The sequence below is a fragment of the Taudactylus pleione genome, unplaced genomic scaffold (assembly GCF_031769625.1).
Source record: "Taudactylus pleione unplaced genomic scaffold, aTauple2 ptg000913l, whole genome shotgun sequence".
In the NCBI taxonomy this organism is placed as follows: Eukaryota; Metazoa; Chordata; class Amphibia; order Anura; family Myobatrachidae; genus Taudactylus; species Taudactylus pleione.
In genome coordinates this window covers 1,533,012-1,548,027 of record NW_028285314.1, presented here as the reverse complement: position 1 = coordinate 1,548,027, position 15,016 = coordinate 1,533,012, and the positions used below count along the sequence as shown (strand labels likewise).

The 15,016-nt window shown below is 47.7% G+C and overlaps 1 protein-coding gene across 1 annotated transcript; it reads right to left on the bottom strand.

Annotated features, from left to right (window-relative positions):
• Window positions 1-3,904: 3,904 nt before the first annotated feature.
• LOC148473763 (zona pellucida sperm-binding protein 3-like) lies at window positions 3,905-14,491 on the bottom strand. Its single transcript, XM_088459528.1, has 8 exons — window positions 14,000-14,491; window positions 11,149-11,267; window positions 8,075-8,178; window positions 7,829-8,006; window positions 7,634-7,754; window positions 5,778-5,869; window positions 5,568-5,701; window positions 3,905-4,168 (listed from the first exon to the last, which is right to left on the bottom strand). The coding sequence occupies exons 1-8, from the start codon at window positions 14,456-14,458 to the stop codon at window positions 3,927-3,929; spliced, it is 1,449 nt and encodes a 482-aa protein (XP_088315654.1). The 5' UTR covers window positions 14,459-14,491; the 3' UTR covers window positions 3,905-3,926.
• Between the last annotated feature and the right edge of the window lie 525 nt (window positions 14,492-15,016).

The following is a 15,016-nucleotide window of genomic DNA, read 5'->3' as shown; positions in this document are numbered from 1 at the left end:
CCCCGCCCCCTGCCTCACAATGCCTGTATTATCGGCATTGTGTAGCGGAGGCGGGGCCAAAATGACACGATCGCGTGACCCCGCCCCCATGACACCTACAAACGACAGGCACCTGTCCAGACACGCCTCCTTTTTCAGCCACGCCCCCGCTGCCCTGCCGAATTGGCTGCTCCCTCCCGGAAGGAGCAGCCAGAAAGTCGGCAACTATGCTTAATTAGTACCTGATTTAACCATCTGTGCTCAAGCATGGATATCCTTAAAACCTGGACTCTTAGGGGTAAATTTACTAAAGTGAGAGTTTTTAGAAGTGAGTTTTAGAATAGATGTTGCCCATAGCAACCAATCAGAATCTACTTAACATTTAACTAGCACCTTCTAGAAGATAATAGCTAGAATCTGATTGGTTGCTATGGGCAACATCTCTTCTAAAACGCACTTCTAAAAGCTCTCACTTTAGTAAATTTACCCCCTTGAGGCCATAGGGTTGCCAGATCATCCCTTTAATCAGGGACCTGTACGAATTAGTTTCTGTGGCTGCTTAAAAATGTTGAACCCAATAGAACACATATGGGGGATGCAGTGAAATATATCAATGGCAGGGTTCCACCAGGAGCGAATATTAGGGAGTTGTAGAGCGTTAATCAGGAGGCATGGTGCACACTATCTACACAGTACTACAGAGAGCTTGTGGAGTCCATGCCCCATCGTGCTGCTGTATTCAGAGGAGAGGAGCATTACTAGGCTGGTGTCTCAGCTTTTCTGGCAAATGAGCGTAAAGGTGTCCATGCCCTAGCCGATTACACTGTACGATTGCATGATTACGACATCGTAATCGTGCAATCTCAGTAATCGGCCGCAAATCGTGCACCCACCAGCGATGCGCGCTCCCACTGGTAATTTCCAACATCAATCGGGCCGAACATGCAGGCCAATCTGGCGATAATGACAGATTGGCCATGTTCGGGGATGATTGATGTGCATACACTGAACGTTCAGTGTATGCACTTCACCCCTAGGGAGACGACGGTATGATTACGATGTCATAACCGTGCCACCATCCCCGCATTTACAAGTGGATGGGCACCTTTACTCTGCACATTTTAAACATCCCCTTCCTGCAGTGCAACATGGTTCTGGTGCAAAGTTACTCATTATTTTAGCTTTGCTCCCAAATGGAAATCCAGCCCCTTCATTGTCATCAGGGCCAGATTTAAGTTTGTGGGGGCCCTCGGGCAAAAAAACCAGCGTGTTATGGGTCCCCATGTTCTGTTCATGGAATCTGGTCCCTGTCACTAAAGCTGCATACACACGATTTTTTGACCGATAATAGTTTGAAAAAAATCATTCAGAGTCAAATGATTAACAATTATCATTCATGCGCGTTCACGTTTGTAGTTCAGTCAGACTTGTCAACTGAACGATTTTCATTAAGGGAATATGCAAAAATCGTTTGTAGTTCATAAAAATCGTTCATTACACTTTAAAAAATCTGACAGAAAATCGTTGGTAACAAAATCAGTGTGTGTATGCAGTTTAAGACTTCACTTCATTTGTGAGCATTTTTTGGACATGGTGCACTATAGGTTCCAGCATGCCCATAAAATGCATCCAATATCTCTTTTGGGCTTTCACTCACCTGCAACCTCCTCAGATCTCAAGTGTTTTGGACTGAGAAAGTCTCTCTCTACTTCAGGTCCCATGTCACACAGGAGGATGGTGGGTATGAAATAGCAGTCATGCCACCACCTGTCAAAATAGACAGTGGCATCTCAGAAGGGGTTAGGTAAGTATCTGAGCCCAAACCCCCCCACCTCCCCTCCCCCATTCTCTTACTGCAGCCACCCACATTTTATATGACTGGTCAGATTATTGCAACCAGATCAAATACAACCTGGTGTGGTCGGACCAATGTGATCATGCCAGACAAACAGTTAAGGTTATAACCTCAGACAGACTCAAGGTCTTTAGTGTCGCCTATATAATGGGTAGTCCCAGTTTTTAGCACCTTTTCAGATATGGTTACTGTTTCTTGGAAAAATATGTTCTCACTAGTATATACATACACACTTTCTAGAGTTACAGAGGGCAGGGTGTCTGATCGTGAAAAGGAAACTTTTGCGTATGCTCCAAAAAAAGGCGAGGCCACTCAAATGGGAATCTGTATGATTTACCGCCGGACGCATGCCCGGCAGTTGAAATCCCAATAGCAGCTGGCCAACAGAGGTAAGTATTGACTAACCTAATTTTACCTCCTAACCCTCCTTTAGGGTGCCTAACCCTAACCTTCCCCCCAGTGCCTAAACCTAACCCCCCTTCCCCACCACCTAAACCCAAGTCCTCCAGGGGAGTGCCTAAGCTCCCCCCCACAGGTGTGCCCAACCCTAAACCCCCCCCCCCCCTGCCAAACCCCAACACGGCTGTCCACTTGCAGCGCCCGGGATCCCTTAGATCGGGATGCCGGTCTCCCTTTGTCAGTAAAATGAGAGGCGCCTAGATTTAGATGCCTGTCATTTAACCCTTGTCGGGATTAAGCAGTCGGGAAGCCGGCAGTCAGCATTACATCCGCCAGCATACACTCAAAAGGTGGCATGGCATCTCCAGCCTGCCTTCTGCATCTCCTCCAGCCCCCCTTACAGGTGGAATCAGCGTCTTCAACTATCTCAGATGTTCCCAACTAAAGGTCCTCAAGTCACACTTACAATCCAGGTTTCAAGGACAACCATACTTGAGCACAGGTGTCTCAATTAGTACCTCAGTTACTTTGATTTAACCATCTGTGCTCATGCATGGATATCACTGAAACCTGCACTGTTGGTGTGCCTGGAGGACCAAGGTTGGGAAACACTGATCTAGTTGTATGTAGAGTGTGTGGCTTCTAGATGGTGGAGCCCCATAATTTTAATCCCAGGATGGCAGAAAGGTGATTAGCAAAGTGATGCATCGTGCCAATGACCACTGTCCCCTCATTGCTTGCAGCTCCCCTTAATCCACTGCCCCATCTGGAAGCAACAATGTCAGACTGCTTCAGCAAATGCCACTCCCACTGGCAGAAGCTCTAATTAAACCCCCTTTGTCTGTACCATGATGGGGCAGGTTTGGCAGGCACTGCACCCACTATGGGGCAGTACCCTTGTGCTGCTGCTCTGCTGGAATCTGCCCCTTGTCACCTGCCCCTTATTCCATGAAGGCTGGGTGCTGTTTTGTCTATACCCATGAGGATATAAGCAGTGGATCATACAGTCCAACAAGAACCCCTACAGTTTGGCTGGACTGATTTGAGATTGATATATCAGAGAGATCATATCAAATATGGAAACCAGTATTCACTTCCTGGCTCCCAGTATTGTGTTTGAAGCACTACATGGGGTTGTGTGTGATGGGTATGGCATGGTGTAGCAGAAGTGGTGTCAGTATTAACAGGACTGCCAATGGCTATAACTGTTTAAGGACCAATTAACACAATTTGTGGATTAACATTTCTTCAGGGATTATGAACACGAGTTCTGAACCACCAAAAACTTCAGGACAATGTCCAGGCTCACACAGGGAGAATATACATCCAAGGAACACCATGTGTCTGATGCCAACAGAGATCCAGAACATACACTGGAGTCATGTTAGAAGTCTGATGGACCATTATGCATTGGTTTAACCCCTACAGCCTGACAGTTTTTCAGGTTGTGGTGCTAGACCTTTTATCCCGTGGGATTCCATGTGTCATTGTGACCTAGATCTGGGACAGCAAAATCTATGGTTCTCAGAATGCATTACATATCCAACAGGTAGGGGAGCTATAGACAGATTCTGAGATCCATTGTAAGACCCTTGTATATTATATAAGTTACATAGCCCTACTACATTTTACACCTGGTTTATAGGATACATGAGGACAAGGATGCAGAAATGTTTCCTGAAGATTTTTATTTCTATACAGCTTCTTGTTGAGAGAATCTCCTTACAACACATTTTCCAACAACCACAAGACCAACAGCTACAACAACCAGGCTGACAGAGACAATGGCCACCAACACCCACAGTTCTAGAGGCCTGGATCCTGCTGTCATTCTGGAAGCCTGGCTAAGGGCTGCACCAGGGGCTGGGTTAGACTCGGCTCCAATCACCAGAAGAGGCCCAAGTGTGGCCAGTCCATGTTCTTCTGGATGAGCACCTGCAAGGGAGGGAGGGGACAGGGGGAGAGGTTAGGCTTTAATACAAGCAACCAGAACTTCCAGTAGAAGTGTGACATTTAGCCAGTGTTCTACTGGTAGATACAGTAGATTATAAATAGTCCCAGGCAAGTGTATGTGTAAAGATGCTCGTAAGCCATTTTTAAGATCCATGGTCACATGGGAGACAGTTATATCAGACTTGTCTAGAACTCAATTCGAAATAGAAAAGGAGGGGGTTTTAACACCCCATTGTTCCACAGCACACCGAAATCATACTAGCAATACATGAACACTATATGGTAATAGAATTTCAGAGATATTGGTTGCATGCTTTTGCAAATATATGGGAAGCTGCTAGGCCTAATCACAGCTTCTCTGTCACTAGCAGTCCCTAACAGGTTCATGTCCGGGGCACAGAGCACCCCAAAAAATGTCCAGCCCAGGACCCCCCCAGGTCATCACACAAAAATGGAAAAAAAGTGATGGTGCAGTGTAAAGTATAGATGTGTGCCAAAATACATATGTGCCTTTATTATGAGGCTTTAATTGGCATATATTACATTTGGGGTGAGCGTTTGGGCATAAGACCCCAGGGCCACTGACTGGGCCTCTTCAGGGCATCACCACTTAATACACATAGTTACTTTTCACATCATCTTATGTTTATTTTTTATTCATGTAATTTGTCACATATTTTAATCTCTTTCATCACTTATTACTCACACATCTATACTTTACACTGCACTGTCACTCTTTTTCCATTTTTGTGTGATGCCCTGGGCTGGATGTTTTTTGGGGTGCTCTGTGCCCCGGACGTGAACCCGTTAGTGTTGGGGACTGCTAGTGACAGAAAAGCCATGATGAGGCCTAGCAGCTTCCCATGTATTTGCAAAAGCATGCAACCAATATCTCTGAAATTCTATTACCATATAGTGTTCATGTATTGTTGCTAGTATGATTTGGTGTGCTGAGGAATAGAGGGTTAAAACCCCTTCTTTTCTACTTTGTATGACCCCTCTCTTTCATGCACATGAAAAAGTACCAGAGTGATTGAGCAGCTGCCATTGTTTTGTTTTTATTTCTAGAACTCAATTTCCAAGGCAGGAAGTGCAACAGCTATTACATGTAGTGAGGCCATGCACAGCTCGAACAGACCTGGAAGGAACCCCCAACCAGGTGCAATGAGGGGGAAGCTTCCTAAAATCTTTTGCAATAACCACTGAGGAACAAGTTATGTGCATGGAGTCAAGTCACAAGCTCTTATTGACACCAGTATCTGCATTATAGAAGGGGCATTTACCAAGCCAATACCTGGCATTGCCAGGCTTTCATATGCCCCAAATAGAAGGTAGGGTGTAAGATGGCAGTCCAGTGCCTGGTAACATCTGAGGAACTCACCGACTTCTCTCTTCCCCATTCCTCTTTGTCTCCCATGCACAGCTTCCCATCTCCTGCTCTGACCAGCAGGGGCAGCACAGTTCCCAGTGTCACAGCATTGGCAAATGTTATTGGCGCCCTCCACAGCAGCCCAGCTAAGAGAAATGGAGAAGTCAGCCAGCTTACCCATTACACCAGTAATGTAACTCAGGGGTCTACACAGTGGCTCACCTTCTAGAGGCTTTGCTGTAGGAACAGGCTTTGTTCAATGGATCTGGGGTCTGAGAGGCTGCAGCAGCTCTCAGGTAACAGGTGATATAGATCTAGGACAAGACAACAGTTTAGGAAAATGGAGTGCGAGGCTTCTGCTATTGATGCTCCCAGTTACCAGGTTCTTCTCCTGCACTAGTCTCAGCCATTGGTTACATTAATCAAGTTGCTGAAAGCTCATGATTTAATCAATTTATCAGTCATTTAGCAAGACATTCTGGCAATGTCCAATGTCTGCTATCCTATGAAGCTATATAGGGAGTTACTGCATTTTAGGTCACAGGAACCACCCCATATCCAGCTACAGTAAATTGTGAAATTTCACAAAGCTCTGGAACATGAAGATGTCTGCAGCTTGGGCCTGGTAACCTATGGGCTACTGCCGCACTTTTTTTTTTTTAAATGGAGGGATTCTTGGCAGCAAAGTGGTAAATACTGCTTTCACTGTGCTTCCAACTCTACCAGGACAGGGGCTTCTCTAAACCTCTGTCCCAATGCATGAAGATTAATGCAAGAGAACCACTTCACAATTTTAGGAGATACTGGGGCAGATGTACTAAGCTCTGGAGAGTGATAAAGTACCAACCATTCAGCTCCTAATTGTGTTAGGATTTCTTTAAAAAAAAAAAATAATTAGTTAGGATCTGATTGTTCATCAGCCAAATAGTCTAACATAACAATTAGGAGCAGAGTGGTACTTAATCACTATCCAGATCTTAGTACATCTGCCCAATAACAAACTTCATGAAAAATGCAGCATGTGATGTATAAACATCTTGGGACATTATGGGCTCTATTTACTACAATCCGCATATTGAATGCGGATTGTAGTGTGATATTACCGAGTGAATTTGCATTGCGAATTCAGGTAATATCACAGGGATTTACTATAAATCCCTTGCAGGGACAGAGCTTGCGATAAAGCTCTGTCCCTGCGGATCCCATCCGCACTCTAGTTGCGGTATTTTTGGAAAAAATACCGTGACTAAGAGCACGCGCATGCACCGACCGACCACCGCTACTACCCCCCCACCGACGCTAAGCCCCGCCCCCCACGATTGCGGACCCCCGCGACCCCCCTCCCCCCCCCCCGCGACCCCCCCCTCCCTTCATTACACTTACCTGCATCCTCCTGGCCTCCGGTGATCTTCTCCTGGCTTCCCGATCAGGTGATCTCCCATACTGCACTGGGGCCCGATCACCTGATGACCGGGCCCCAGTGCACTGTGGGAGACCAGCTGACCGGAGAGGAGCCATCACCAGAGGCCCGATCACCGGTCCCTGGATTCAGGTAAGTAAAAAAAAAAAAAGGTTTCATTTTTTTCCTTTTTTTACAGTAATCAGCTTGCGGTCTGCTTAGACCACATAGCAGATTACTGGTACCGGCTCCCGCCTCTGCTCTCCCCGTTAGAGCAGAGTGGGAGCCCGGTAACCGGGGGAGACCCTGGATAACGCCACCTCCAGGAGGCGTTATTATCACAGGGCTTCCCCCGGTATTTTTTTATAATTTATTTTTAGTAACTATGGTCGGATCACATTTCCCATTACAATTATGGGAAATGCGATCTGCTTTACTAAAAATAAGTGATACTGGGGGTTGGAGTAGAATTTTACTAATTCTACTCCAATTGCCCTGTAATAAATACAGGTGAAACTAAAATAATGTGAAAAGGGTGTGAAAACACCCTTTTTCACTTTATTTTAGTAAAAATAATGTTAATAAATAGAGCCCATAGTCATACATCTAGTTACCACTCACAGCTGGCATCATGCCCCCACACTAGAAAGTGTAACCAGGAGAACAGATCAGTCCTCACCAGAGAGACATCTGTCCCAGTGAACCGGAAAGCATCAACCATGAAGCGGAGCTGGCTTAGCTGGGTCCTTGGGGATGTGAAGGCAGAAAAGGAATCTTCTTGCTTACCGTCCACCAGGCACCTGCACAACAGGACAGGTTTAGCAGAAAGTGGAGCCATGACCACAGCAGCTAGACAGTCAGTGGTATAACATACCCATTGTAGGCAATGATGTCATAGTGAGGGTCAGACTGGACATCAGGAGACAGCGTGGCCACACATCTATCCACAAATAGCATCATAGGGACGTGGTTCTCAGTGTCCACAGAGGCCTCTATGTAGAACATGTCGCCCAACTGGAAGACAGAGGAAGGTCTGGGGGCACTCCAGTCATCTGTAAGGTAATCAGAGGGTTAGAGACCAAACCAGAGCCAGCACCACCATAGCCACCACCTCATTTACCAGTCATCAGCTGCAAGGAGAAGGTCAGCCTCTCTTCTGAGGACGCGGTGGAATGGAACGGAACCCATGTTGGCTTGATGGCCTCACTGCTCACATTACCATGTCTATAAGACAAGGGGGAGGGGGTTGAGAGATCAGATTTAGCCATGTCAAATGAAATGTTACATGGTGTTAAATTACTCTCTTTAATGGTAACTAATATTTAGATCAGCGGGGGCATATCGAGAGGGGAGGGCCTGTGCTCAGCTTCCACTCACCAGCATGTGCCCTTAGTGGACTGGCACTGTGCTATAGACTACTGGGCATATGTCTGAGTAAATAGCACAGGCACATGCACAGATCTGGGTGTAGGTTGTGCAGTGTGCCCACCTGTACCTCAGGGTTGCTGTGCACTACACACACTCCACCCATTATAGATAAGCCCAGGGGATGGTCTTCTAGACTAAAGAGGGACATCCTTTTTTTAATCCTCTAAGGATTTGCAAGTCAGTCACCAAGGAACAGGGAATGGCTGCAATATGGCACCACTATTGGAATCTGTATGAATTACTGCCAGATCCCTGCCCGGCAGTGGGAATCCTGGTACCAGGAGGCTGGCAGGAGGAGGAAATCCCGATCGTGGAAGGTATTTCCTAACCTAATTCTAACCCCCTAAGACCAACCCTAATCCTCCCTTCCTAAATCTAAGTCCCAGGGTGTTGTCTAACACTAAGTCCCCCCCGGGGGTGCCTAACCCTCCCTGCCCCTAGCTTAACCCTAACCTCTCAGGGGGTGCCTAACCCCCAAATCCCCCCAGGTGCCCTGAACCTAACCCCCCCCCCCTCCCCATGGCAGTCTGCAGCGACATCCCTTTGATCGGGATGCAGGTAAAATGACCGGCGTCTAGATGTAGATGCCGGCCATTTAACCCTCGCCGTGATATATCAGTCAGGAAGCTGCTGTCGGGATTACGTCAGCCGGCTTCCCGACTGCATACCCCGCTATTAAAGCGACAGCCCCTGTACCCACACAGTAACGCTGTCGGCCATACTAAGGAATGTGATGGAAACTCAGAACTCCGTTTCATGAGAAGATTCTGATGTACATGGGCTGTGTGACATTGTAGGTAACCAGGTATGAATCAGATATGACCACTAGTGACATAATACACAGTCTTGAGCACAGAAGTGTGGAAGACGTCTGGTGTCAGATCCCAATGTCACTGCCTCAGAGGGGACATGTCAGTCACCAATACAGCATAATAACACTGGTGTAGGGGGGGGGGGGGTTGGAGATCACTACATTGTACAGGATATACGCTGGTGGTGCCCTAATCTGTACAAGGCACAAACCAGATACTGGTGGTTACCTACAATTTATAATACATTGAAATGTGCGGAGGGAAAGGTAGATATATAATGTAATTGGTATAGTTAAGTTTCCCAGAGCAGCAAAAACGATAATTTAATGTAAATATTAAATTTAGCATGAATCAAGTTATATAGTAATATAGGAGTAAGTGCATTGAAATCTCCAAACTGAAAAGAGTTTTGTAGTTCATGATACGCACAACTTTTATACTCTGGTAAATGTATAAAAATGGCTGTGGATATTCTACTTGTATGTGAAAAAGTATATATGTTTTATGTAGTTATATAACAGTTTATAGGGTACTTTTTTTGGTAAGGATGTGCCTCAGGTGTAGCGGATGCACAAACTGTAGAACAGTGGTGTCGGGCTCGGGCCCCTCCGGCTGCGGTGGAGCTGCACATCCTGGCATGCACTGCCACAGTTTTGCCATTAGGGCATACTAAGGCTGTGGAAGGGCATGCTGGGATGTGTGGTCCTGCAGCAGCTAGGGGGGGCCCTGAGTTTGACACCACTGCTGTAGAGGAAGGGGCGGAGTGTTGAGTGGTTTGGATCCTGTCATGGAAGAGGGTCCGGTTTGGAGATAAGGAGGAGCGGGAACAGCAGCAGAGGCTGGGAGTCAGATGGTGTGGTGCCAGCGAGGGCTGTATGAGGAGAGCGGAGGGTGTTCCCGGTGAGCGGTCCGCAATCCTGCTAGCATAGAGTAGCGGCAGTTTGAGTGGAGCAGAGGCAGAGGGGGGGCAGGGGGACTCCCGTGAGGTAAAGCCAGCCCACAGCCAAATGATGGAGGGAGGAAGGGACAGCAGCAGCCAGGAGGTGGGCCCGATCACACTGCAGGAGGAGGGAGGAAGGGACAGCAGCAGCCAGGAGGTGGGCCCGATCACACTGCAGGTGGAGGAAGGAAGCGACAGCAGCAGCCAGGAGGCGGGCCCGATCACACTGCAGGTGGAGGAAGGAAGGGACAGCAGCAGCCAGGAGGCAGGCCCGATCACACTGCAGGAGGGAGGAAGGGACAGCAGCAGCCAGGAGGCGGGCCCGATCACACTGCAGGAGGGAGGAAGGGACAGCAGCAGCCAGGAGGCGGGCCCAATCACACTGCAGGAGGGAGGAAGGGAGCGACAGCAGCAGCCAGGAGGTGGGCCCGATCACACTGCAGGTGGAGGAAGGAAGGGACAGCAGCAGCCAGGAGGCGGGCCCAATCACACTGCAGGTGGAGGAAGGAAGGGACAGCAGCAGCCAGGAGGCAGGCCCGATCACACTGCAGGAGGGAGGAAGGGACAGCAGCAGCCAGGAGGCGGGCCCGATCACACTGCAGGAGGGAGGAAGGGACAGCAGCAGCCAGGAGGCGGGCCCGATCACACTGCAGGAGGGAGGAAGGGACAGCAGCAGCCAGGAGGCGGGCCCGATCACACTGCAGGAGGGAGGAAGGGACAGCAGCAGCCAGGAGGTGGGCCCAATTACACTGCTGTAGTAAGGAGGCTGCCAGTAAATTGAGAAACACTGAGCAGCAGTGGGGAACCCATAATCGCAGTTAGTATCCCCTTTAGAGGTTAAAGGGGGGTTACATACAGGTTTTTGACATGGGGGATGGACAGCAGCTCAGAATCCAGAACCCGTAATGTTACACAGGAGCACAGCTTCTCCATCACAGACCAAGGCTGAGAGTCACTAACGTGGCAGCTCCCACTCATTAATAAGCTATAACCCTCCCTCTGACCCACACTCACCGGCGGTAGAAGCACTGGATGGGGACCATGGCAGAGTTAGTCCTGGTAATGGGGACACTGCTGGAGGGCTTTGGGTTGTAGGACAGACTGGTTATGTAGATCAGAGAGTCTGCAGTCATCTGATGACATGAAGAGTAATATTATCCATTTATTACACAGACACCAAGTACTACATGCAGATCAATTATCCTCCCTGACTGATAATACAAGCTGTGTCACTATAATGTATATAAGAGGATCCTACATTATGTTCCAGGTCACTCCTGACTGGTAAATAAATGGGGCCCTTCAGCTCAGATCTCAGCATTTAGACAATGGTTCTCAACATCAGTCCTTATGTACCACAAACTGGCCAGGTTTTCTGGATTTCTTTGTAATACACAGGCGAGTTAATTTTGCAGGGTAAGCAGTTATCCAACTTTCTTCCACAGACAGAAATCCTGAAAACATGACCTGTTAGGAATACTCAAGGACTAGAGTTGACCATCCCTTAGTTAACATTACCCATCTTCACCAGGGACTGTCACTGGAGGGAACCATTTTAAGGGTGAGAGTCTGGATCACCAAGGTCAGCATTACCCAGCTGTGAAGCAGGGCATGTTCCCGCCTAGTGCCTACAGGATCTGCTAGGGAACGCTGGGACTTGTGTCCCATAGCAATATATTAAAGGGACACATGTCCTAAAGCTTTTAGTGACATCTCCACAGCAGTTAAGTTTATGCCCCAATTTGTTTTTTGAGCCCTAGTTCACATTATGGGCTCTATTTACTACAATCCGCATATTGAATGCGGATTGTAGTGTGATATTACCGAGTGAATTCGCATTGCGAATTCAGGCAATATCACAGGGATTTACTATAAATCCCTTGCAGGGACAGAGCTTGCGATAAAGCTCTGTCCCTGCGGATCCCATCCGCACTCTAGTCGCGGCAACCCCCCCTCCCTTCATTACACTTACCTGCATCCTACTGGCCTCCGGTGATCTTCTCCTGGCTTCCCGATCAGGTGATCTCCCATACTGCACTGGGGCCCGATCACCTGATGACCGGGCCCCAGTGCACTGTGGGAGACCAGCTGACCGGAGAGGAGCCATCACCGGAGGCCCGATCACCGGTCCCTGGAGTCAGGTAAGTAAAAAAAAAAATGTTTAATTTTTTTTTACAGCAATCAGCTTGCGGTCTGCTTAGACCACATAACTGATTACTGGTACCGGCTCCCCGCTCTGCTCTCCCCGTTAGAGCAGAGTGGGAGCCCAGTAACCGGGGGAGACCCTGGATAACGCCACCTCCAGGTGGCGTTATTATCACAGGGCCTCCCCCGGTATTTTTTTATAATTTATTTTTAGTAACTATGGTCGGATCACATTTCCCATTACAATTATGGGAAATACGATCTGCTTTACTAAAAATAAGTGATACTGGGGGTTGGAGTAGAATTTTACTAATTCTACTCCAATTGCCCTGTAATAACTACAGGTGAAACTAAAATAATGTGAAAAGGGTGTGTAAACAAACACCTTTTCACTTTATTTTAGTAAAAATAATGTTAATAAATAGAGCCCTATGTCACAATGTACGGCTGCCAGTACACATTATGGGGTGGGATGTACTAAGCTCTGCAGAGTGATAAACTGCCAGCCACTCAGCTCCTAACTCATGTCATAGGCCAAGCTTGGGAGGAAAAAAAAAAAACAAAAAACGACAGGAGTTGATTGGTTGGTAGTGGAGCAGTTTTCTCAGCACTTAGAATCTGGTGTACGATTTGGCACAGGGTAAGATGTACTGAGTATGTCCCCAGTTCATGTTACCCAGCACCATTTCATATGTAACATTAGTGCCCACCAGTTCATTTTATGCCACATTATAGCTTCTCCAATTCAGATTATGCCATATGAAATGCCCCCTTACCATCAGAACATCCACTACACACCTCTGAAAACAGAGCATCGCTCCATTCAGACTGAGCGATGGTCAGACCCATTTGCTTAGCTGGCAAATCTGGTAAGTTAGTATGCATCTACTGTGTATAACCTGGGACCATGGCCCCCATAGCAATGAGACCCCCCCTGCACCCACTATAGCCATGCCCATGGTTCTGTAGCCATTTAAGTGTAATGAACTCCAACTTGGCGCACTAGTCAGAGCATGGGTGGCTCATAGTATAGAGCACCACGCAAAGCATTACCTGTAAGGAAGTCAGACCTCATACGGTACATACACAGTTACATTATTACATGAGATCTTTACATGCTGGATAAGCTTTCTGCAGAGGTCATGCTTCATGGCAGCTTCTTAGACACACACACTAATTATGGACACAGCTGCTGTTTGTTACTAGTTATACCAAGTATCCGGGATGGGTCAGCCAAGTCACTGCAGAAAGAGCATGGCGGCATCATAGGTGGGCAGTGCAGGGGCACGGCATTACATTCACATAATTGGGGCCTCGCTTCCGGCTATACAATGCTGATACTAGCAAGTAGGAGCCAGGGCTACAATGATACGATTCAGCACGAATTGCGTCGTCTGCCTCTTCCGGTACACACACTCAGACCATAAACAAAGGGGAGCACGTGGAAGGTGGCCGACCGGAAGACTTGCCCTCTCCTGTGGGGGACCAAGAGCATCAACCAGTTTTCTGGAGCCTTCCAGCTACTGCAGGAGAGTTGCAAGTGTGCACATCCATAACCATCCTCTTCTATATTATACACAGCTGCTCATTGTGTGTGAGGCAGAGACTATTAGAGTAATACATAATACAGAAGCTGCTGCCAGGAGAGACCACAGCACTACAATAGACAGACATGAGGAATAATCCCCATAACACCACAGCCAGGATCCCCCAGACTTACCTGTACTATGTTCCCACACTCCTGGAGGCCAATCTCAAAGACCACACTGGTATCAGAGCTCTGGGAACCAGGTTTGCAGGACTGGGGTCCTAGGCTCAGATCTGAGGCCTTCACCAGCTTCCCATTCCCATACAGGTCTCTCATCACAGTCACCACCATTGTGTCCTCACCACACTGCACCCTGATAGGAGAGCTCTGAGGTGCCTCCACATCATAACTAAAAGGGGACCTCCATCCTGACACAGGCTGAGCACCCCATCTGGGAGACCCCAGGCCAGACACAGGCTGAGCAGCCCCCACATGAGACCTTCTAGGATCACCCAGCACAGAGGGCTGGTAATGCCTCCACCAACTGTCTGACTGGCGCCTAACCAAGACATGCTCCCCAGCACTGGCAAATCCTGATCCATAAACCAGCGCAACCACCAGCAGCCAACTCCACCTCACCCACATCCCCATTCTGCCTGCAGGACACACAGCACAAGGACAGGAGCGCAGGGAACAGCTCTTTATACCCCTCCCATTAGCTGCTAATACCCCCACCTGGGGCAGGTAATGATCACACCTGAGCATGTGTGTGTGTGTTTTATCCATACAAGGTAGGGCTTCATAGTGAGGATTGTATTTTATCTCTAAAGCTGGCCATCCACTATACAATTTTCTGTAAGATATCTGTCCAATCTGGCTGGTTGGAATGAAAACCTGGTAATGTATGGGAGCTAATGACAGTCGTCCATTTGCTCACAAACACTGGAAAACAGCCAAAAATGGTCGTTCAGACAAATTAGTTAAAACACAGAAATGTAACTAATTTGAACAATTTTTTTTGTCCTTTTTTCAGTGTTTAAAACCATATGATCGACTGTCATATGCTCCCATACATTACCAGGTTTTCATTCCAACCAGCCAGATTGGACAGATATCTGACAGAAAATTGTATAAAAAAACTGATATTAAATTATTTCAGTGGCTCTCATACTCGGTCCTCAGGACCCCACACAGGTCACATTTCCCAGG